This window comes from Takifugu rubripes, chromosome 15 (assembly GCF_901000725.2).
Source record: "Takifugu rubripes chromosome 15, fTakRub1.2, whole genome shotgun sequence".
Lineage (NCBI taxonomy): Eukaryota > Metazoa > Chordata > Actinopteri > Tetraodontiformes > Tetraodontidae > Takifugu > Takifugu rubripes.
The window spans coordinates 12,002,076-12,027,552 of NC_042299.1; the positions used below are offsets into that span (position 1 = coordinate 12,002,076).

General features: G+C 43.8%; 1 protein-coding gene across 2 annotated transcripts in view; it reads left to right on the forward strand.

Moving 5' to 3' along the window:
* The window catches only part of LOC101080067 (roundabout homolog 2-like), a 64,900-nt gene that overhangs the window by 32,569 nt on the left and 6,854 nt on the right, over positions 1-25,477 (forward strand). Inside the window, exons 3-22 of one of the 2 annotated variants that reach the window (XM_029848860.1) lie at positions 2,136-2,293; positions 2,439-2,559; positions 2,682-2,820; positions 4,841-4,977; positions 5,864-5,875; positions 6,319-6,443; positions 6,999-7,170; positions 10,640-10,845; positions 12,513-12,594; positions 12,690-12,855; positions 13,306-13,472; positions 13,550-13,671; positions 14,937-15,168; positions 20,189-20,313; positions 20,415-20,586; positions 21,635-21,811; positions 22,543-22,569; positions 22,712-22,751; positions 24,011-24,138; positions 24,784-25,056. In XM_029848860.1, coding sequence (XP_029704720.1) covers positions 2,136-2,293; positions 2,439-2,559; positions 2,682-2,820; positions 4,841-4,977; positions 5,864-5,875; positions 6,319-6,443; positions 6,999-7,170; positions 10,640-10,845; positions 12,513-12,594; positions 12,690-12,855; positions 13,306-13,472; positions 13,550-13,671; positions 14,937-15,168; positions 20,189-20,313; positions 20,415-20,586; positions 21,635-21,811; positions 22,543-22,569; positions 22,712-22,751; positions 24,011-24,138; positions 24,784-25,056 — 2,781 coding nt within the window. The remainder of the gene's footprint in view (positions 1-2,135; positions 2,294-2,438; positions 2,560-2,681; positions 2,821-4,840; positions 4,978-5,863; positions 5,876-6,318; positions 6,444-6,998; positions 7,171-10,639; positions 10,846-12,512; positions 12,595-12,689; positions 12,856-13,305; positions 13,473-13,549; positions 13,672-14,936; positions 15,169-20,188; positions 20,314-20,414; positions 20,587-21,634; positions 21,812-22,542; positions 22,570-22,711; positions 22,752-24,010; positions 24,139-24,783; positions 25,057-25,477) is intronic. The other variant, XM_029848861.1, reaches the window with a different exon arrangement.

A 25,477-nucleotide genomic window follows, 5' to 3' on the forward strand; every position in this document is an offset into this window, starting at 1 on the left:
AATACTTCTGAACTACTTTCACAGGTACTGTGGACCCTGGTTTTCACTTCCTCGTGATTGCTGGCTGAGCCGGGGCTCCACAGTCCCTTGAGACAAGTGTTGCTGTTCTGGAAGCATCGCTATGACAACTCAGGCTCTGTAAGGTTGATGCCTGGATGAGCGGACTGTTTTGTCTATGGGATGGGTCAGTACGCGTATACCGTGTGACAGCCAGCCAGGCATATGTCTGCGCCACAGTTGTGTGTGCAACTGATACTAACGCAGTGGAGCACAGACTGGATGTGATTGACAGCTGGGCCGAAGGGCCTTTGGCGCCTTTCTGATTTTACTTCTCACTGGAGGTGTCCTCGGGGAATTCCGATGTTTGCAACATCCATCAGCAAAACAACTTTTTGCTGTATTAAGAATGAAAGGCACATTATATCATTATAGGGATTCAGTGTTTTTACTTTCACAGCCTGTTTTTGTTTGATTTTAGGCAATTAGCCATTCCAACGACGCATGAAAGCATTCGAGGTGTCTTGAATGAGTTTTTTATCACCGGATTTCTCTATTTCCCAAATGTTGCCACGTGCTTTCATGTTGAAATGCGGTCTACACTAGTCTTGAAGCCAAAACAACATGTCGCGCTGTATTAATGCAAAAGAGACACAATTCATGGCCGGATCTGAATGATGATCTCTATTTTTAAACCTGCTCTCAGTGATATCTTATACAGTGCGCTCATTCCTGTTGCTTTAAAGCAGCAGCTTTTAAAAGAGTGATGTTTGGAATAGATGTGACAGAATGAGGAAGATTTGAAGGAGTAACCTTTTAACTTAGCGGCAGCTAGCTCATAGTTCTCTTCAAAGAGCATGAGTATAGATTTAAGAGGTATTTTTTTGACAATTCTTGATGTTTCCGCTGCTTTGTAGAGTCAGTATCACGTTCAGCCTTCTCAACTGGGGGAGAATCAAAATAAAAATGCCTGTCCAGCAGCAGGAAGCACAAAAGGAAGCATAAATGGAATTATAATGAAGCAGGGCTGTGTATGTCGAAGCAATTTTGACACATTTCACCATTCATATTTCAAGTAGCTGTCACCATTTACAGAGCTGTATCATTTCCTTCACATGCAGTTGTTTTGCTGTTAAGATATTTGAAAGTGTTTCACTGCTGGTTTGAAAGGAACCTTTGCAAACAAAAAAGTCATTTTATAGTCCTTTATAAAATAGTGCTTTATTCCCACAGCATTCAGGGTCACCAGTATTTTTCCATCAACGTTGTACATTCAGTGCTACAACCTCATTTCATGCAACCAAGGTCTAACCTTGTGTTTGCTAAAAAAGAACAAGCACATTCTTCAAAATGCTGATTATTCTCGAGGTTTGAACCTGGATTTAAAGGTCTCAAATATCTTTTTTTTGGGGTGGGGGGACTATTTTAAATTGGAATGTAAATATAGTGAGATGTTATGATGTTTTCTTTGATTTAATAATGTCCACTAGACACTTGGAATCTTGTCAAGTATCCCACAGATGACTTGCAAATGTGGCCCTCTCCTGCGGTCCTCAGAATTATACAGTTTCATAAGAAGCCAACTTTAATGGATTTGCCCGTTTCACGCTCGGCGGAAGATGACCCTGTTTTCTACTTGCATATTGATGTTAGTAGATTCATGCAGCTTTTTGAATTCATAATTTCTTTAAGAATTTTATGACCCAAAGCCTTAAGAAGTCTGTGCTTTCTGGTGCATTTTAGGTTCAGCATAATTTTTCCATTTAACCCCCTCAGCTACAGCCACAGTTATGTTGTTTTGCTGGGGGTTTTATTTCCCGTTGCCTTTATTTCTCCTGTACTCTATATTGCTCCGTTGATCCTACCTGGCTTTACATTCTCGTGGATTCAGCTCCAGAGATCCAAAATGGCCCCTTCAGGGAGGGAGCTGTATTATTAAAAAAAAAAAGAGAGATTGTTTAGGGTCCTCTGAGTCTTCATCAAAAAAAGGGTATTAAATCCAGACAGCTCAAATTCTGAGCAGCTTTGTGGTTCAAATAATAGAATGTGATCACCTGAACTAGAGTGGTTGTAACAAACCCTGCAGCTTAACATTTATAGAAATTAATTCATTCCTTTTTTCACTTTTTTTGCCATAGTGCTACGCGATGACTTCAGGCAGAACCCGCAGAACTCGGTGGTGGCAGTCGGAGAGACCGCTACTTTGGAGTGTCAGCCTCCACGTGGGCACCCTGAACCCACCACCTTCTGGAGGAAAGATAAAGCTCGTCTTGACCTCAAAGACGACAGGATCACGGTGGGTTAATCTTCGAGGCGTGCCTCTTTTTACAATAATGACTCTCACTGAAGCAGCGGTTTATCTGTCCGCATTTGGAAAGTGCTGCAGAGGGAAGCACTTTATGCTGAAGAGGCTCATTGGAATTGTGTGCAATCTGGAGCAGGTTCGTGGGGGGAAGCTGACGATCTCAAACACGAAGAAGACAGACACGGGAATCTACGTGTGTGTGGCTGCCAACATGGTTGGGGAGAGAGAGAGTGAAAAAGCGCAGCTCTCTGTCTTTGGTGAGGACCCTGAAACATAAAAGAGAATTTTTTTAAAAAGAAAAAATCCTCTTTTTCCCAAGGTTTGCTGCAAACTTCTAAGGCGGGTTAAAATCAATGTAATATATTCTGCCCGCTTTCAGAGAGACCAGTGTTTGTGCAACGGCCCGTGAACCAGGTGGTCCTAGTGGACGAGAGCCTGGAGTTCAGGTGTCAGGTCCATGGTGACCCCAAACCGACGCTGCGCTGGAAAAAGGATGATGTAGATCTGTCCCGCAGCAGGTGAGCAGCATGTGTGTGTGTGTATTCATACCGTTCATGTTCAGAAATTCCAATTTTTGTTGAACGTGTTAACCACAGCTATAATTCCGATGTTCTGGAGGAACACCGATTGAAGAGATGTATTCAAAAACAAAACACATCACAAAATAATGTCAAACGATGCTGTTTTTCACAGGACTCGAGCTAGCATATGTTTGCAGATCTATGGTGCATAACATAGTGATTTTGTTCTGCTCATGCAAAACAGATTGAGATTGGAGCCTTGTGATTGCAGCTCTTACAGTAAATGTTCTGTAAATTGCAATGTAAACATCGTTTGTTGACATAAATACAGAAAAGGCCCTTATTTATGTAATACCAAAAGATTTTGCTCTCTATTCATACTGATGCATAATGTAGCAAACATGATTTGTAGTTTCTGTCCTCACTATTTTTAGACTGTAATTTCTTTTATTTTTTTTTGTGAAGTGCCAATTAATGGCCTGGCAATCCATTTACATCTCTTATTTGTGCAGTCATTATCGGCCTGTCATGTGGATGTTAATAGTTACTGATCAGCACTTTATACTTTTAATTACAGCATGCCTCATAATACAATCTGGCCATCCATCAAAGCCTTTTAATGTCTGCCTTGTTCAAACAGTCCTTGGTTTTCATGCATCCTCTGATGCAGTGTGCTTTTCTGGTTGACTGATGCATTCACGCTTCCAAACTGTTCTGGTACTTTTTGATTGATGGGAATTTGGCAGCCACTCATTATAGCTTGTGTTCTCGGAAGTGCATTCAGATGCGATCAGAGTTGCTATCGAGTAGATCAAGAGCTACGTAGGAAGAAAACAATACAACCGATTAGCTGAACAGAAATCTGAAAAACCGTCGAATTCAAATGCACGTCCACTTGTGGTACGGATCCACAGACACCTGTTGGGATCTCTCATTCTTCCATGAACGTGAGGTAGCTTCTCTGGTGTGCCACTCTAAATGTTTTCAGGTAGATTCTACTAACTGCTGCCTGTCTGCCTACCTGAGCAGTGCCCTCTACCTCAGCACCCCTTGACTCTGGAAACATGTCCTACTTTCAGACATGCTTTGCCTCACTTCCCGACTTCCCCGTCTTTCATTCTTCTCCTCCACCTCTCAGCCTCCTGGGAAGGCTGTATGTGGGTCAGAGATGGGCTGTGAATGGAGTCCTCAACAGACTCCGGACAGGCCCTACATTCCCCGCATCGATATTCTGCCCTCATCCTTCCCAACGTCTATTTCCACTGTGACTTTTTCTCACCCCTTGTGCCATTTCTCTGCCTGACTTGCATTCCATCTCTGGATCTGTATGGCTGGCTAGACAATTTCACAGGACTGCTCACGCCAAAAGGGCCCCAGAGAGTGGGGTGGGGGGTAGCCCGGTGCTCCTCTGCTCATTCAGTTTGTGGCTCCTCTAAGGTCCTTATCTAAACTCTGGCATCTGAGATGTTTCGCTAACGCCACCGCGGCCCTACAGGATGCTGCACTGGTGAACGCACTGTCACACACTGAATATATCTATGAATTAGTCATCTCTTAAGTGCTGAACTCATTCATCGTATTCTGTTTGACTTGGCCACTCCCTACTCTCAGACTGTTTGTTGTCGCTCCGTCTGTCTCTCCTCGGCCACTCACACGCACTTGCACACGCACCGCAGCGCACAGCGAAGCCCACACCACAGTGGGTGGCTCATCATTATAAATATTGAAGTAGTGGAACAGCCAGGGTTCCAGCTGAAAGCACCTTTCATTTTGCCATGCCTTCATCTCAGAATAATTGCTCCCCCATTTTTTTCTGCCTCTGTAAGCGAGTGCTTGCAGCGGGGAGTCTTAATTGCCAAAGAAAGTCTGTTTTTAGTCATCACAGAATGACATACACTTTATAAAGGCGTCCATCTGAGGCATCACACCAGTTTACCCAACCTCACTTAATTGGTTTACTTCATTTAATCAGCCTTTTGAATGTCCATTCATTGCTTTTGCTGTTGGCCTTTGCTAGGTACGAGATCAGATACGAAAAAGACGACTTCGTCCTGAGGATAAAGAAAGCGTCGGTCAGCGATCAGGGAACCTACGTTTGTCTGGCAGAGAACCGTGTGGGTAAAGTGGAAGCCTCTGCCTACTTGACGATCAGAGGTGGGTAGCTGCTGCTAGACTCGGCAAAGCTCATAACCAATCGACGTGGTATTTTTGTGCCATCCAAAGTGAGCCCCAGGGCAATGTTTCCTTTATTGCCCTTCTTTCCGAGCATTATTACCCCCCTGCTGAAAGGCCAGACCTGCAGAATCGGCCTTTCCTTCATATAGCAGACTGAAGTTGATTGTTTCAGATCTCCAGCCAGGCTCCAGATATGAACAATCCAACCAGCTCTAAGTAGACAGTTATGACTTCTCCTCGGGGGGCTCATTGACTGTCCACACCACACAGTCCACATTTGCACAATAATGATTAGAGAAAATCAGGTACCTTCAGATTTCTGCTCATTGTTTTGGAATTACAACCTAAACGTGGAAATAAATGAAATGATTATATCAAGACCTCACTTTTATGACATTTCATCCTTATATTACCTGTTTACCCCCAAAGGGATCTAATAACAATGCTGTAAATGCAGGTCTGGTTTAGTGCCGTAGAGGACTTGAGTTCCTTCACATGTGGGAGTGGTCTCTCTTGACCATCAGTTCAAGTTTTGAACATTGTCAGAATATTTATATCATAGCTGAAGTTTTGTTTCTCCTGAGTGGACTGTTTTCAGGTAAACTTTACAGCTGGGGCAGTCTGGCATATGTTAACTCTCCCCACAACGTTGCCCAGGCGCTCTACCCTCGATGCCCATGCCATCACATGCTGTTGGTGACCAAGCTTCACCTTTAACCTCCCCCCAAACGTCACGGCTGGAACCCCAGTTCCACCTCATCCATTTCTGATTTTCATTCTTTTTTTCTGTCCCTCTGTTCTGTTCTGCTTTCGTTCTCTCTGTGTTTGTGCGTTAATCTCACCCACCCCATTGTTGTGTCACCAGCTCGGCCCGTCGGTAAGTAAGAGCTGAACCCATTGCGCATGTCTTTTTTTTTTGCTCACAAACATGTATGCATGGACTCTTGTGGCATTCCACAAACGCATTCATTGCATACTGACTTACATTTGTACTATCAACCTCTGACTTCCTCTAGCAGACATAGTTTTTTTAAGAAAAATGTGGATCTACCACTCATTTTCTTTCAAAAAAGGGGGTCCAGATCCATTTGGTTGATATTATTTAGTTCAAAATCTGATGAGTATGTTGATGCACTCTGTAAATCAGATCATAGTCTGCAAATAACTCTTAAACATAAGGAAAAAAACTGCATGAACCTTTTCCTGCTGGGCCCTTTGTTCAAGAATTTTCATTTTCAGCTAGTTCTCCTTTAGCCCACGCTTTGCAAGTCGGTGCAAGAGCTGCTGTAGTGTTACAGTGTTTTTCACCTTTGACCTCAGAGGCACCCCAGTTTGTGGTGCGACCCCGTGACCAGATTGTCGCCCAAGGACGAACTGCTACTTTCCCTTGCGAGACACGAGGTAAACCGCAGCCAACTGTCTTCTGGCAACGAGAGGGCAGCCAGGTGAGGATGCTGATTTCCTAAATGGAATCCTCTACTTCCCTCTATCAGATGCAGATTGAAGTATCCGTAATATAAAAAGGCCAAATCTGGCTGGAAAGCTCGGAGTGGTCCTGCTCTGCATGCAGATAATGAAGCGGTCATTTATCATCAGGCTACACCAGTCGCACCGGCCAATTCACCGGGCAACAAACAATGTCATGCGCTCCATTAAAGTCATTAAGCATAATAAAAGCAGGCTAATGTCCTTTCCTGCCCATCAGCGTTGTCTGCTTGGGTTGCTCAAGCAGACAACGCTGATGTCTCCATTCTGCGGTCATGTAAGCTTCTCATGACTCTGAGGCAGAATTTTCTGTCTTAGCGGTAAACACTGCTATATATATGCATTTTCAAGTCACCAATAATTCCTAAAATCTAAAATAAATGCTCTACATTGTGAATGTGTGCACACATTTCCCGACACGGCATGAACGCAGCCACAAAAGGTAGATAGCTATCTCATTCCGATCAATTTGATAGATACAATATAGCAGATGGTGCTTACATTTCCCCCTGCAGAAGCTTCTGTTTCCCAACCAGCCGACGGATGAAGACGGCCGAGTCTCTGTGTCGGTGAACGGGGAGTTGACTGTTGCGTCTGTGCAGCGCGCCGACGCAGGGTATTACATCTGCCAGGCGCTCACTGTGGCGGGCAGCATCATGGCAAAGGCCCAGCTGGAGGTAGCAGACGGTAAGGTTATACACCCTCCGACAGAATGTGATCATCTTTATTGCATTTAATATATGTGCTACGGCGACATTTTCCCGCTTACTTTCAATCGTAGTGGATTGTTCGGTACATTATGGGAGTAGTGTGCACATATTAGTGAGTACTCAAAAACACTCTTGTGTAATTGCATGGCTCAGTACACAGGTAATTTCACTAGAGTGAAGCCATTACCCAATACACCCCCACTCCCCTCAGCGTCGCCTCGACATGACAAGAAAAACTGGCGGCTGTCGGATTTTTTTTTTTTTCTGATGTAATATCTTAAAATAGACAAATTGTTTAAAACTAATAACAGTAGTTTATAGTCAAACAAGGAGATCTGGAAAATAGCCAGTTGATATTTTACAGGCTGTGGAAGCATCAAACATATTTTACTTACCTCCCCAAAGGCATAATGTGTAAGTAATCTTGCTGTTGTTGCTTACAACATTCATTATGTTTTAAAAGCCTTGGCGATATCGGTTTGAATTTGATGCCCCTGCATTTTTAGCAGGATGATGTGACACATTCTTGGCTTTTAAAACCACGAGGGCACCACATACACACACACGCACACACACACACACACACACACACACACACAGCATTGTCCAGACCTCATTAAACATTGACTCTCGGTATATCAAAGGCTATTTTCCCTGCCTACGCGTACATCAGCAAGGATGCCTGCGGAAGTTCTAAAAGCCAGTCACCCGTAATCATGCCTTCCATTATCACCTCGCCATGGTAAGTTTGCAGCCTGAAAAGACTGAAACTGTGTAAAATAAAAACTCCCCGTGATGGAGAGACACTTTCCACTTGAAAAAGCTTTAATACCAGCAATAAGTGCCGAGCCGCTGCCAGCTGGGAGCTGTTTATTCTCTCCTTTCCATTTGTTTCTACGCCTTTTTCTCCCACTCATTTTAAAATGATCATCTGTTTAAGGGTATTGGGTATGGATTGGTACCCACATATTCAGAGTAGACCGCGTGGAAGCTGAACAGATGCAGTTATTGTTGTTGGTGTGTACACAGACATTTGCTGCAATGCCAATGTTTAAAGGCTCGCACAGTGTGCCTAATAACACCATTTTGTTAGTGATGAATGGGAGAATATTCACTAAGCAGATTCATTTAGACAACATTTAAATCCCATAATGTAACCTGCTTAGGATTTTAACAAATTTAAATATCCATGTACCTAATTAGACCGTGGTCCAATTTGCACCAGAACATTTTCAGATTAAACTGTCACAACAGCTATTTGTTAACACAGAAACAGTGTTTTACTTCCATGAAAGCTGTTTTTTTTGTTTCGTTTTAGCTAAAAAATTGGGACAGAGTGGAGCATTTTCAAATGGCCCATCCTGTTTCCATGTAAACAGGTGACACAATAGATTGACAACTATACCAAACTATATCGAGTCTTCTTGACTGTCTCTACAACAGATTTGTCAACAGTGATTCTTCAGCAAAGTGTGCATCCACCATCATTTGGGTCGGCAGAGACACATTTTGAACCATTTTACGGCATAAAATTCTCACTCAACTTGAGTCTAAAGTCTCTGCACTCTTGTTCTGCACAGCAACTCATGGCGTGGTGTGGAAACTACAGCCCTTTTAACACTTTGTACTTTTGTACTGTTAACCAATTCTAAATTTGGAATGGCAATTTAGCTTACATTTGAACTTTAACAGTTTTCCTGTAGTCGTGCAACCTTTGTAGAATTAGCTAGATCTCAGTAGTATTTTTAAAAAAGGAATACCATCCACAAAAGGTCCTTTGAAGGTTCGAGGACCAATGAAAATGTCCCCACTCCGCAAACACATTTTCACTTTGCTAGTATACTGTAATGCATATTTCGATACTCGGTATGTAGCCAGTACAAGAACCGACACACGCAGAGAATTCTTTCTAAGCTTGCAACCTGAGGTCAGGTTGCACAAAGTTCTCTGGAGCCTATTGAATAACTTGTTGAGGTGGGTCACCATTAGAATCTTTCAGAACTGCTGGAAATCCATGCTTTCCAAAAGATAAGCTTTTTTTTTTTTTTTTCAAAGGCCAAGCTCTGACCTACAGGAGCGAGTGCTTGATGTAGAATTTAAGTGTAGCATCACTTCTAACAGACCCCTGCGGACGCCGAAGCTGCCTGCCGCTAGAACAGGCTGACGGTGCGAAGTCTGATCAAAGAGAGCGCACCAAGACCTCGAGATCTTTCAACTCCCGCCTTGAAAGGGGGCGTATAAAGTGAAGCCTGGATCAGACGCACTTTCTTTAATCAATGTTTTTATAATCAACATGACCTCAGCAGCAAACAGGGAAGCAGTAATTAGATCTCCCAACATCCCTTTATCTGCAATCTCCTGTAAAAGAATGCACTTTATTTGGCAGTGAGCTAAGCCTCTAGAAACTGATAAACTGCACTGAAAATAAATGTTTTGTAATTAGTTTTGCCACTGACGCTGAAGGGTTTGATTTGATTTATAAGATGGACTACAGCTAAATTAAACAGAAATGTGATGGAGCTGTTTACTCGGCATATGTGCTGTGTAGTAAACTGTCAGAGTGGAATTTAAATACAAATTTTACACTAATAAAAGGTTAGAAGGAAAGCTTTTTTCTAGATTCTTGCCACATAAATGCTGTAAATGCAAAGACTTGACAGCTCAATAATGAATGTCAGAGTACTTGTGAACTTGTCCCTGAACCCTGTTGCATGCGCGGCTATTCTGTTGTCGCGCTCCTCATTGTGCTGAAGTAGGTGTGATGGAAGATAGAGTAGAGGAGGGGGTAAACAGGCTGTAAACACTTGTGTGAATCGAAGCCGACCAGATAACAATGGAGAGCAAGGATATTGGGAGCAGGGGATGGTTGCGAGGCCTTTTGGATGATATGGCATGCTTTAAAAAAGCTTTTAAAGAGATGAATTGTCACACTGCTTGGCAAACTAATGCATGGTTGGATTTTGTGTATGGAGTTAAAGATGCGGATGGAGTTGCAAAGAGGGAGGAGGTGCAGTCATGACTCAAAGCAGGAAGAAAGAGCACAAGCAGGAACGTGTTGAAAGATGTTATAAGGAAGCTACGGTAATTAGCAGCGTGGGTGAAGCATCCTTAATCCTCACCTAGTAATTAAAGCATAAAGGTGTGACTCTCTGTCACGAGCACACTGACCTGCCGTTGACAAAAGACTCACGAAACAGTCACTTCCTCTGAAAATAAATCCAGCTGATGGATCTCCAACATCTTGCTTCTGCAATCACTAATGAAATAAGTGCATCTTGCAAATTAACACCTTGAGATAAGGTCATGTCTTTTCTTCACAAATCTGGCAAATTTGACGCAGTTACATAGGGAAATTTACGGCTTTTCTGTCCAATTGACACCATACAAATTACATTGAACGAGAGCATTTAAAAAAAAAAGAAGTAAACTTTCCTTTTCATCTTCAGCCCTGAAGGACCGCCCCCCACCCATCATCAGGCAAGGCCCGTCCAACCAGACACAGGCGGTGGGAGGTGTGGCCCTGTTCAGGTGCCAGGCGTCTGGGGACCCAGAACCTTCTGTCACCTGGAGGAAGAATGGGGTCAGTCTGCTTGGAAAGGACCCGCGGTTTTCCCTGCAGGAGCATGGCAGTCTTCAGATCCAAAACACCAGGGTGGGTGACCAGCGCGTGCTCGCGATCGCTCCAGCGTGACTCTCCAGACAGTTTTACACTGGTCAATCACAAGAGAAGTGAATAGAGAATGATTAATTCCATGCGAAGATATTGGCCCTCTGAGAAATCAAATAACGCCATAAAAGCAGTGCCATCGTCATCCATCTTTATTGCTGACCTTGACGGAAACCACACCCACCGAATGATCCAAAAGAACCAGCTTCATTACAAGTTGCCCTCAGAGGGTTTCCTCCCCACATGCTGACATTTCGGAGCTGTTTTTTATTGACAGGTGGTTTAAATGATGTGGAAGATCAGTGCGAGTTGTGTAGATAATACCAGTTTATCCTATTAAAGTCCCGGTCTTTTGGCCACCAGCTCGTAGTTTTGGCCAACAGTTCTGCAGCATATAATCACTCATCAAAGTAATTACTGAGGCGAGACAACGCACTGCTATCGACAGAATGAGGCTCGCCTGGGAAAGTTATACAAGTAGATTGGAAACATGCCCAAGTTATGCCAGTGTGCTCCCAGATCAGATTTCTGATAAAAAAAGATTGTCTACAACGTAAAAAAAAAAAACAGCATTTGTCAGTTAAGCTAATGCTGGGTCGGATATGATAACAATTTCCTGCGGAGGAAAATCATCTGTAACTATGAATGTGAGTGTGATACTGCGCCTGAAGATTCAGAAAACACCGCAATCCAGTCTCATTCCACAGTGACTCCTTCAGGACCTGAGGATTAATTAATAAAAACAAAAGCCGTTCTAATTAAGCCTGGAGAAAACGTTTCACTCCCTAAAGTGACAACAGCACAGTATCAATTGGATCTCTTTTTTCAGCGCCTTATCTCAGTCTGCACAAGTTTTACTCACCGGTTCTTCTGTTGCGCAGATGCCGGTTCCAGTACACACCAACGCAAATGTTTTATGTAGCAGATTTTAACCGATTATTATTTGGGATAAAACATGTCATCAGGTTGCTTTAAAAGCATGGCCACCCACTATAGATTTGTAATATTTTTTTTTTAAGTTGTAGACAGTCGTACTTAGTCGCAATCTCAGAGGAAGTGCGGAGTTGAAGGACGGGCACCTGTGAAAAGAGTGTGAAGGGGCTCATATAATGGAGTAACTGCAATAAGCAGTGTCCTGTCACAGTGTCACAGCGCCATTTCAGTGGCTCTCTTCCTCGTTTCTGCTCTCTCTGGAGAGGCAGTGGAGGTCCGTGGCTCTTAAAGAGCTGCCTATATAAAATGGATTGTCACATCACTTATTCCCTGTGTCAGCATCGATGATAATGTTGATGGCTTTTGGAATGAGGGTAACTGTTATTGGAGGAAATCAATTAAGAAAATTAAGATAAGCCCTTACTGGGCTCTTTCTTTTTTTCATTGGCTGGTGTTAAAGTTTCCTCTCATCCACTCTCTGGCTTTTCTCGCGCCAAATGCAGGCCACTGAAGGTTAATGCATTTTTACTGTACCAGCTAGCTGTGAACCTCCTTGAGAAGCCCAGAGTGACGTAAGGCTTCCACGGTCTGAGATCACTTTCAAAGCTGCTGGATTCAGCCGAAAAGCCAGACAGCAAATCTGAGCGGAATAAATTTGGTTCATTTACATACGTGTAAAAGTTGTCATCTCGACTAAAGAAATATTTCCAATTCCTCAGCTCTCAGACGTGGGGTTGTACACCTGTGTCGCGACCAGCTCTAGTGGGCAGACATCATGGAGTGCTTACCTGGATGTCAGAGGTCTGTCTCTATAGGTCTTATTAATAAAAAATAGCTATTTGTGTGAAATATGCAGGTATTTATTTTTTGCCTCCATCTTGCCTTTTCACTTTCAGACTCCTCTGACCTCATAGACTTCGTATCTCACAATTCAACCATCATCCCCGGGCCCCCCTCCAAGCCGGAGGTCACCGATGTTACCAAGAGCAGTATCTCGCTGTCATGGGAACAGGGGCCGGAGGTGGGCTCCCCGGTGTCCGCCTATGTCATCGAGGCCTTCGGGTATGTCTGTGACCCACAGCCTCGAGCTGCATTTAGTGACCCCGAACTTTCATTGCAATAACAGATGTGGGGTGATTCTGTGGGTAGTTCAGTGATGTCGGGAAAAACGAAGAGCTTCCCTCTTCCAGAGGCACACTCAATTTTACAGAAGTAAATAAAAATGACCAAGCTTTTTCAGTGTATTTGTTACAATGTGGCTGAATAAAAGGACTCAAACCTGAAATAACGCGGATTAGTCTTTCTCAATGACTGCCAGATCTTAGACCAGATCTCCATCTTTCTTACCAATATAACTTATTTGGATTTAATTTGCTTAACCTTTGGGCATGATCCAGAACTGGATTCTCTTTTTAACCTCATAAGTGCACAACCTGTAACTGACCTGGAAACTACTGAGGAGAATATAAATAGTTAAAATACTTCTGAATTTTAATCCCGCTCTACCAACAGTCAGTCGGTGAGTAACAGCTGGCAGACGGTGGCAGACCACGTGAAGACCGCGGAGTTCACAGTCAAGGACCTACGACCCAACACGGTCTACCTGTTCATCATCAGGGCCGTGAACGCTCAGGGGCTCGGTGACCCCAGCCCGATGTCAGAGCCTGTCCGGACACAAGGTACAACAAACATTTTCTGCCCTGCTAGTGTGGGTATTCATTTCCTCTTCCTGCTTGTACTTCTTTTCCTCTCCTAGACATCAGTCCCACAGCACAGGGAGTGGACCACCGTCGCGTGCAGAAGGAGCTTGGGGACGTGGTGGTCAACATGCATAACCCCGTGGTGATCAGCTCCACGTCAGTGCAGGTCACATGGACGGTAAGTGAGCTCAGTTTCGGGACTGTGCTCTGGGTTTGCTGGCACGCACGTGGCGGTTTTTGGGGTCCGAACAGCTGGTGCTCCATCAGTTTTGAATCATTTGAGCGGATGGTAAATCAAGAGTAATGTTTCTGTTCGGCCCAAATGAATCACCATTATGTGATACATGTGTCACTTCTGGAGGCAGTTTGGAGTCAGCCCTTTATCTGGGAAATGTCATTTCTGTTGGCAAGGTGTCCCCACTGCCTGCTGCTGGAGGTTAATGACAACCAGAATGTGCTCACACCAGCCGGCTATTTCATGCCTGTCATTACAAAAGACACATACTGTAAAAGTGCCTGTAGGAGGGCGCGGTGACAGGATAAACCGCCGTGTTAGATCTGAAGGGACAGTTAGCAACGAGGTTTCATTTGTCATCTATTGTCCAAGGTTTAGCAAAAGTTTGGAGTTACAAATTCTGTATTTTATTCTGCGTTTCCAATGGCTCCACAAAATCACACATTTTAGGAAACATGACATTAGACAGTTTTTTACCGAGGTAAATGACAATCCAGACCCCCCAGCAGGTCTTAAGCTAATTACAGGAACAGCGTGGTAGTTGACGGAGTGTGCTGTCACCGCGACCAATGTTATTTACAAAAAGTACCAAATATAAGATTACCAACAATTTCAGTTAGTTTAGTAGGTACGACTCAGTAGGACACATATTGTATAATGAGAAAGAGGCATGAATTAAAAGGAGATAGACCAAGCCAACATGCCTGCTAATTACCATAGATGTTGCTGCTCTATTGATACTGAGAGTGAAAAGTCAAATTTTACAACAATTTTTCCGACATACTTTTAACAATAATCCCTAACCCTCATTCAACCAAAATTTCCTTATGTGTGAGCAGGTTTAACATCAGTGTGGGCTGCAGCTACAGACAAACAGTGAAAACACTGTTACCTTTTGGACTCTTTCCCAAGTGAATCTTTTATTTTGCTATAAACATCCTCCAGATATGAAATCAGTTATATCAACACAGTAATGTAGAAGGAGACAAATGCCAGAGAAGCAGGGAATTTCTACTGTTCTTTTCTGCTTCTTTGACACTAATTAAACTGTATAATTAGTTGAAAATACATGCATTGTCACTGGCAGGAGACACTACCTGAATGCAGATCCGCCATTCCGAATCCTTTTTCACAGAGAAGCACGACACCTCCCTGGTAATTACCGTGAAACATGTCTATATCCCGCTCTCCTCTGCTTCTTCTTTCAGGTGGAGAATCCATCGCAGTTTATTCAAGGCTACCGCGTTCTGTTCCGGCAGACCTCAGGCCTGCCCTCCCCGGGGCCGTGGCAAATACAGGACTTGAAGGTCGCCTCGGAGAGGAACATAACTCTCTCCGGCCTGAAGAAAGGAATAGTCTACGAGATTAAGGTGCGGCCGTATTTCAATGAGTTCCAGGGTGCGGACAGTGAATCCATGACGGCACGCACCATGGAAGAAGGTAAGTCAGAAATTAACACAGTTCTCAAGAAACTCTGTTCACTGCTGAGTGTATGTTGCAAGAAATTGGAGATTCTGTTATGCCTGAGCAGAATGTGTCAATGATTCTTCCTACTTTCATACTGGTAATGGCTCTGTGGCTGGAGAGTGATGAATAATGGCATTTCAAGTGCTCCCACCCACACACGCATACTCCAGCAGTGTCGTGTCCCCTATGTGCGAAAACAGGTCTCTCAGACAGCACAGCCGGGGTCTTTGATGAGCTGGGGCCTCTGTTGGGTGGTGAGAAAGTGGGGGAGGGCAAAAAACACTTCTTGCAGCCTACAGTTGACTTCTCTCCCCAATATCAGAAAGAGTGGCAGCGTTTTGGTTTTTTTTCTTTATCACAACGCACAACCTTAAACATTAGATGTCACCTTGTGATGGTCATTTGGACCATTCAGCACCACCCAATTCATGAATGAATCTCAGCACCGGTGCCGGTTACTGTCCATAAATCCACAACATGATCTTGTGGATTTTTCATTCTCAGACAAATGCTTTGGATTGATACGTTGAATGGAAATTGTGGAATAGAAAGGGGCGGTTTGCACTGTTGCAGCTACGATGCTGTGATGGGAAGAGCGATGGAAAATGATTGGCTGATGGGGAAAAAAAGTTCATCTCCTAAACTGGCAACTGACCTGTTCTTGTATTACTTGACCATCATCTACAAAGAATGGCACCTAGGTGGTGGGGGAAAGCTGGCTTGTAAATAAATTACTGGATCGTTATTTTATAATTCTTGTGAGCTAAGTAGTTGCTAAGTACAGCTATCCTCATCAGTCGTCCAAGTCCAGTAAGTCCAGCACTTTTCTTTCCAAAAATGACAACCTTAATGGAATCTCTCGTGGCTGTAGCTTCAGTACCTGATAAAGACCACGCTGGAGTTTATTTGCTGCCAGTTTGGATCGTCCTGCAGAATTTCAAAGGGCGAGAGTGAACTTGCGGGTCCCGTTATAAAGCTGCAGTACGAAAGTGTTGCTTCACCTGCACCGCGTGGAATTGTAACTGTGCAGAGTGCCAAGTCATGCAGAGACCATTAATGCATCTTCCTCCCAGTAGGAGGATTAGAAGCTATGAACAATGGATATATCTGGTGTAGAAAGAGAACCCCCCCTTCTAACCGTAGCCCAATTAAAATGGCCACACAGGACTGTTGAGGGTCTTTGTGGGCTGCTGCACAGGCTCCATTCAATTTAGCCCCGGAAATAAGGCATCATGATAGATGAAATATTGGCCGCAGATGCCCCCAGTGCCTGAAAATGTGCTGATGTGCAAAAATGTGTGCGGGGGGACATAATTCATCGAAAGAAGGTGGGGAATGCGGTCCCATCTTTGCGAATTCTTTACAGAAGGTGTCTATTGACAACAAAGGTCAAAACAACACGCCTCACCCTGCACATCGAGGGGTAAATTGTTTATTGTGATTAATGATCCTCACTGTTGTTCGACGGACCGTTAGTGAGAAGAAGCCTGTGGCCAGAGTCAAATCTTCCACATGTCTGTTGTGGCTACCATCCGTATGTTCCGGTGGCTAGCTTTCCACCACGGGCAAATCAAAGGAATTGTTCTGGTGGCAGGTATAGCTATTAAAATGATCCATGGATATTATAAGACCTGGCACAAGGCAAAGACAAAAATATCTTGCATTCATTAGCATTTAGATTTCATTTGAGTCAGGGAGTTAAGGGACATTCCTTTATTGTTTCATAAGTTTTCAATATGCAGTGTAGGGATATTTGCTAATTTATGGAATTAATGACCATAGCTAAACTCATTTGGATAACAGGTTATGTTTACCACTTTACATGGCATATAGCAGTGCATTAAGCAGCTTAAGTGCCTTTTGTTTAATAGCACAGCTGTTATTAAAATCTGAAATTGTCCCCTTGGACATCAGAAATAGTGATTACCTTAAATTACGCTCCAGTCTGTGGTTTCATCAGTCCAATATCAGTATTAGTCACGTTATTATGAGGAGACATTTTGACCTTCCCTGCTGTTGCAGCCATTATTCGTCCTCAGGGATTGTTCTCATAGATGGGGGGAAATGTCGAACTTAACACTTAATGGTTCCTGCGTTCTCCTGATGTAAACCTCTGACTGGCAGGGCACGCTCCATCCGTTTGCTGAAGTAGCACAACTGAAATGACAGGTAGAAAAACAGAGCTCGCTGGTGCATTCGCCCAAGTTGAGCAAAATATATGTGTTTTGCGGTCTAATGGAAATCTCTGTGAAACTGTTTAAAATCCTCTGGGCTGCCTCCTTTTTTCCACCTCCCCTTTTTTTATTGTTCGCTCCCCTCATTTTTACAGAGCATGCTTAGCTGTCAGTCTGTCTATGGGAATTTCATGAAGCTGCTACCATATGAATGAATCATCAGGACGTAACCGTCTTTTACATTTAGCGCTTGTTTTCCATGCAAGAATTTAGTGCTCTTTGCAATGTTGGCAGCAGAAAGGAGAATTCAGAAGAAGCAGCCGTAAAGAACAGTGAAACGGACCCATAAAATGTATTAAAACCAAATGGATAGGCAATTTTTTTGTGAGACACATATTTTCCTGATTTCTTATATTCTGTCCGTTGGATTTACAGAGTGTGGGGGCAACATTTAACTGCGCAGATGTAACGCTGCTCATCATGCTGCTGCAAAAGTCCAGCATCTCAATACAGCGCAGCCTAGAGACAGAACAGACTGAGCTATTTTTCCTGGAGACCATGATAAAATAACAAAAAATAACTTAAAAGCAGGGATTGATCCGATGAGTGGGACATTTGTCACCACCTCAACGGCTCATGATTTGGCTTTCTGCAATGAAAAGACACACAGATGTTACTGTATCGGCATCCTGTCCAGATGCTAAAGGAGATGATAAACTGTGAATATCTTGTCTTCATCGCAAATTTGTGTCTTCACTTTATATTTGGCTCGCTTTTCATAACCACTGCTTCACTTTAGCAACAGCAAGCCTGACTGATTTGGTCTGACAGTAATTGGTTTAGGGAGTCTTGTGGCTGAATCCAGATCCCCACACAGGGTTGGGTTTATTGGTTAAACACAACAAAATTGAAAAACCATAGAGATTCGATTCTTTGTTGTGCTGTGCTGTCAAATATTTTTGCTGACATCCGTATCTGTTTACCTCCCCCTCACTGGGTTAAATATTCAGTGTTCGTGTCATCTTCCCCTGTAAATGTATTGTTATGCCCTCATTAACAGAGGGGATGAGAACTATCCTGGCTGGGTGCTTCAGCCTCATCGAGATGACGTGTCCAACTAAATTGCATTTCTCTCCGGCCATTTATACGACCAATCCCATCCGGCGAAGTTTAACTCAAAATATTCCTGTTGCTCTGTGTCCAGGTGGCAAACAAGAGGAAACTGTCACACTCCACCTACCTTGGCTGCTCTGCTCCTGGGTCACAGTCGCTGCTTTGCTGACAGTGCACTGCAGATAATGTTATTATTTTGTCGGTTCCTAATTGGGCCCAGAGTAGGTCTTTTATTCACCGAGTCGGGACAAAATGAAGCTTTTTTTATGAGAATCCTGGCAAACTATCTACGCAGAGCTGTTATTGAGTGATGATGATCTGCTCATTTGCATTAGGATGGTGTGTGCCTCCTGCTGCCCTTTTAAAATCACTTCTCACTCGTCATCCACTTTATCAGGCCAGTGTGGTGTGTTGAAAATGTCTCCTTTTGTTGACAGACGTCATTGTAGGACATGAATCTGGATGATTATTTATTAATTTGCCCAGATTGCCATTAGTTGGTACTAAAATGAACATTCAGGGCCGTGTTCCAGTGCTCTAGAGATGGAGCTTGTTATCCCTGCCTAGTGTAAGTGTCATTTTCACCCCTGCTGGGACATTGGATGCTCAGTCTGGGTGTGGGAGGGTGTGTTTTGGCCCCATCCTGTCTGAATGTCCAACATCACCATCCTGCACATTTGTGATCAAGCACCTTTCTGTTTTGTCAGACTTTGGAGTGATAAGTGTCATTTTCATGTAAACACCACATGTGGAGGTCTCTTCAATGATTCACAGCTAAAATTAATTAGGAATTACTGTAATCTTCAAGCCTGATTGATCTGAGCTGCATATCTCAGCACCGGCTTTATTCAAGATGACGTTGTGGCATTTAAGATGAATTATTACCATGAGGAACTGACTCATATCACGTTACATATATTAGCATGAAATGTGAACATGCAGCGTCTTTTTTAAGGTTTTCCACGCTCATGAACAGTATCGTACTGTCTTTTCCTGGTTCTGCAGTGCGATTTGCAGGAATTCCAAATGTTCTAATTCAGTATTCAGCCCAGGCTACTTCATCCAGAGCAGCATCTGGGCCTTTTCATATCTTTGCTTTTGCAACTGGAGATGGTCTGAATCCATAACACTCAGGCTCCTCGCGCTGATGGTCAATAGCATTGTCTTTTAGATAATATATGCAAAGTTGAATATAGCTCCATTGGAAGCCTGCATGAGATATGGTCTTAATGGTTCTAATCCATTATGGAGGCTCTATTGGCTACTGGGCTCAGCGATATTTTTTTGGCAGAAGAAATTCCACTCACTCGCTGATCTGCGCAGGAGGATGGGTATTGTTTGTGCAATTAGAAAAGCACAAACTGACCCTGGAATGCTTGATGTGTGTAGCCTATAATGCCCATCATATTATAAGGCTGGAATTCAGTACAATAGGGCTAGGCTGTGTTTTTAGGACGCAGCACTTTTCCAGTTGTACAAACAACCATGAAGATATGAAATTGAGATGAAGTGCTGCAGCAGCCATCTGCCACGCTTGGCGTGGAACATTTCTTGTTTTCTTGCTTGCTGCATGAATATAAAGGGTGGGACTGTGGAAGACAAATCCTTCTTTAACGTGATCAAAAACACATTTTTCTTTAAAAATTGCTCTGCTACATCACATTACGTCAAAGTGCTTTATTATTATTTTTCTTTTCCCCCACCAGCGCCTGGCGCCCCACCACAGCAAGTGACAGTGCTGACAATAGGGAGTCAGAACAGCACCTCCATTAGTGTTTCATGGGACCCTCCTCCCTCCGACCAACAGAACGGCATCATCCAGGAGTATAAGGTAGGATCAACCACTTTGGTAGCGCTGAAAACTCCATGAATTCTGGTAATGTGGCACGCCGCCGTTGAATGAATTCTGCCCGCTGTGTCCGTCTTTGTCAGATCTGGTGTTTGGCCAACGAAACCCGTTTTCATGTCAATAAGTCTGTGGACGCAACCATCCGTTCAGTGGTGGTCGGCGGGCTGCAGACGGGAGTGCAGTACCGCGTGGAGGTGGCTGCTGGCACCAGTGCAGGGGTGGGGGTCAAGAGCAAACCCCAGCTCATCACTTTAGGTAATCCATTCACTCTGTCTCACACACTCACAACTCCTTAAGTCAAACGAAACAACCCCATAATGGGTAACCCCGGGTCCCCAGAATGCGTGGGGGAGGGGCCCGCGAAAATGATTTGTCAATTTATTGCACTTGCAGAAAGAAGATTGTGCGTTACAATGAGACATCTACGGAGAAATCAATAGCCTTTCATTAAGTGTAGTGTCTGGTAACACTGTGCCAAGTACTGTTAGCCATATCAATAATTCTTCTCAATATGTGGGCAGCTGGTGCTAACAAAAAAGACAGTGTTTTTGCAGGAGCTTATCAGACTTATCACATCTTATCAAATAGCTTAAGAACAGCCAGCCTATATAAGCCCAGAATCAATATCAGTAGCCCAGGCCAGATGCTCTTCATCCACGACTTTTGACTGATATATAATAACAGCCTTAACACAGGGAAGGGGGGAGGTGGGGACTCAGACCTGGGCGCCGCAGCTTAATGATGGGGGGGTCAGGGGCGGTGGAGGGGCGGGAGGGTCGAGGGGGTGTTCCTGCCGGAGACTGTGAATCTAATTTCACAGCACAGTAGCTGCAACAGAAAATCAAACTCTGTCAGGGCTGCTCTGTCAATCTCGTGTCTTGCAGCTCCAGTTGATAAGTGCACAGCTGAATTGATTTATTCTGCCTACATATTGGATATAGTGATGCTGTTTTCGTTTTTTGGGGGGTGGGAGAAGGGGTTTATTTGACATCTGATTTCTTTTGAAAGTTCCTGTGGTTTGTAGGTCGAGATGCGGTGAAGTTTGACCTAAACAACCTTTTATTTATTTTATCTTATGCTTTAACTCCCCAGAAAATCCCACATGATTTACCAACATGTACATGAAATTACACCATGTTTACCTCCTATATTTGAGACGGCGTTTAACCACCAAGGAAACAAAATAGATTTTTCTGAATCATTACATTTCCATCCAGACATTGAGTAAATAAATCGGGGTCACGCCATTTGTTTTTCTTTGTTTCTCCCTGGACTTGTGTGCGTGCGCGTGCACGGCCCTCAGGTGCAGAGCTGACAGACATAATCACGGGCTCAGAGGGCAACAACAGCATCTCGGACGTGGTGAAGCAGCCGGCCTTCATTGCCGGTCTGGGAGGGGCCTGCTGGATCGTCCTGATGGGCTTCAGCGCCTGGCTGTACTGGAGGAGAAAAAAGCGGAAGGGGCTCAGCAACTATGCAGGTAAATAAATAAATAAACGCATCAATAAAATAAGGTTCTGCACACGGGGTCACTCTCCTCAATGAGAAGCCAATCATCAGAGATGAGACTCCATTTGAGGTGGCTAAAAAGCACAACAAAGGAATTATATTCAGCTCAGATGGAAATAGGCTCTATTGACTTAGTGTGCACTTGATTCAGTGTGCACTGATGCACATCAACTGTGCTGAGCTCCACCAGCACCTCACCTTAACATTCTTAATACCTTCATGCAAGTCATTTTAACATCCGCTTCCATTATCGGGGCTCTCTTGATGTTGTCTGCGCATTAACATGAGGTGCGTCTGAAATTTTCTTATCCCTCTCTGACTCTGGCTGGGTGCCGTTATCGTAATGTGTATTGCAGCTCTCATTGTTGTGACTCTCGGAGTGGATGCGCAGATTTTGTAATTCAAAGAGGATTTTCATGATTGAACGCTGCATCTCTGATCTCCTCTCGAAAACAAGTTCCATTCAAAAAAAAAGTCAAGAAATACAGCTTCTTCAGATGGAAAATGTTGGGAAGATAATGTATATTTTTGTATATTCTGTCCCTCACTTTAATGGAGGAACCTCATTTATATTTTTCCTCTTAAGGCTATATATATATATATATATATATATATATATATATATATATATATATATATATATATATATACATATGTCTGTTCTCCTTTACAATATAACATTTCCTTGCTTTTGATTTGCAGTTCAGTCCTTCACCTTTACTCGTGCAGGTATGCCTCACACATTTGTGCATTTGCATGTGGAAACGTCACAGGATTTCAATTCAATATACAATAACAATGCAGTAATTCAACCGTCTTCAAGAACCGCGGTTAACGTATTATTTCTTTCCCTGTTTGTTTTTTCTATAAGTTACATTCCAAAGAGACAGAGGCCTGATCAGAAACGGAAGGTGAGAATTTAAATTTCCCATTCAAAAGCCACAGTAACCAGCATTGCGCACATGAACAGCAAAGATTCATGCGTTAGAGAAGCAATTCTTGCCGAGGCAGTTCGTGATTTGCCCTGGTGAACCCTCAACGCTATTATTTTGTGAAGACGACTAATGCATGAATGAGCGCCTGTGGGGGTGCATCACGCTCGGCAGCCAACGTCATGTCACAGTGGGGTCACATTTGATTTTTCAGACGACGTCTAAAAACCAGAGGAGGAAATTTTCCCCTCAGTTTTTGACAAATCAGCACACCTCAGCAGGTGGATTAGAGCTGTAACCAATGTGGCAAGTGAGGGACCGAAAATAAATATTTTCCCTCCTAATCCTCTTGTGTGAAGTCCCGCACTGTAAATTCGCATACGTGCCACTGTGTTGGCATTGGCCCGTGTTTCCTCGGTAATTTTATGTAAATGTATGTATGCTTGTGTGTATTTTAAAATGGAAATTATTGATGTCATTGTTTGAACACCTTGAGCCATCAGCAAGTCAGCTGTGAACAATTCCCCTGGCACTTGGCAATTCAGGGCCTTTTGGAGAAAAAAAAAAAAAAAAGAGTGTGTAGCTGCACATTAATTAAACATATGTGAGTAGATTGCATGCAGCATGTCAATGTTGCTTTCCCTCTTTAAAGAAAAAGAAAGAAAACAGCTGATAGGAAGCATTTGTAAAGTATTGTATTCCTTCCTGAACTGATTCTCATAACTTTCTTACCTTGAAGTCAAAGACTGCTTTCATGGCTGTTGTATTTCTCGAAGACAAAATGACACGGTAGCTTTCCTGAACCACCTAATAGGCTTTTTCCTCTCCCTGTTGCCATGGAGACAGTGCTCTGGTGTAGCTGATCTGCCAGAGGCTGTCCATGATTCTCAATTTAAAATGTAAATTTCTGTTGTGCTAAGGCTCTAAAGTGGATTTAGTGTGTATTTGGGCCTGCTTTGTTTCTCTGGGGGGAGTTAGGGGTGGTTGAGTTAAGAGGAGGCAGAAGCCTGATTTATAGACTTGCCATTTTATGTCTTTCTGTTGTTTATTGGCGCCTGTGCGCTTCGGCTGCTCCACAGGCGAGAACATGCTGAATGAGATCTCACATCAATTTGCCGTTGATGCGGCAAGAAGGAAATGAGCAATGCTGATACTGTGAAAGCGGAATATTGGGCCATATTGCTGGTTCACTGTCTTACCTTTTCTTTGCCTCTCTCCACTCAAACAATCCCTTGCAGCCGTCCGGGGCTGTTAAAAGCGGGTGACCCAGGCCTCCCGTGGTTGGCTGACTCTTGGCCGTCCACAAGCCTCCCAGCAAACGGAGGATTAGGAAGTCCGAAGGGCGGCAGCAACTTTGGCCGTGGAGGTAGGAAACAGGCAGTGATGAAGGAAAACAAGGGCTGGGCAATGCCTGGTTGGACAGTTTTGATGCTCATCCATTAGGAAGCGCAGTGACAGGACATCACACATGGGCATACACACACAAACAAACACGCACACAAATTAAAAGAGCCTCGGAGGGCCGTGTTTTACTGATGTGATTTGACAAGCCTGATATTTGGCTTAATTTCATGGCGTTTGCATACATGCCTGCTGCTCTTTCTCAAGCTGGGCCTTTGTGTACTTTTCAAGCCTGCCTGGAATTGATGGTTCATGTAAATGTGTATTGTGTTGTGTGTTTGTGGGGTTGCGTGTTCTCCCGGCTCACTGGCACCCCGCTGAGCTGCAGGCTTTATGTGAGATGGTGAATCTGAAGGTTAGCACTGTTTGAATGTCCCTCTTGTGTCCAGTCCACCGGGCCTCCGCAGCATGTTGCATACTAATTATGGTTGCAGAAAATCACTTTCATTTATATCAAGTCCATTTGAGACCTGTATTTAACTAATGCAGAGTGCAAGAGCAGCGGGGAGCGTTAATGACCTTAAAGATCGTTAACTTCATGCCGGCTTACCTCTCCATGATCCCTTTCCCCCTTCCCACTACGTTCTGTCAACCTTCTCTTTTGTCTCAGATGTTCTACCGTCGGCAGCGGTGGAGAAAACGGGCACCATGCTGTCCGATGGTGCCATCTACAGCAGCATCGACTTCATGGGGAAGGCAGGCTACAGCAGCCCAGCCCAAGGCAGCCAGCCCACCCCGTACGCCACCACTCAGATACTGCAGTCCAACAGCTTCCATGAGCTGGCTGTGGACAGACCAGATCCCCGCTGGAAGGCTTCTCTACAGGCACAGCAGGAAATGGCAAATCTGGGCTACTCGCTAACAGATAGGCGCCCTGGCAATGGTAATAACAATAAAAAGCATTTGCTCTGCTCTTTTTATTAGCATTTGATGAACAACTGAAACAAAATGGTGTTTTGTCAGAAAACAGGAAGTAATTTTCCTGGAAAATGCAAACATGTCAAGTGAAATCAAGGCTGGAAGAGCAAAAAGAAAATGAGAATTTATTTACATATTTACTAAAAATGACGCCTGAGGACAATGTTCTAATTACTACTCTGCCTACATCATAAATCTACCCTCAGAGCTTGACTAGCCCAGAAATGTCATCCAATCATGACGCATATCTTTGGGTTAACTTGATTAGTGATGGAGCAAAAAATGTTCGGAGCTATTTATGCAGCTTATATGCATACAAGTCGGGAAGGCATTTCAGGCAGTGCTGTTGATGTCCTGCACAATGGGCCATGTTGGAACTAAATGTC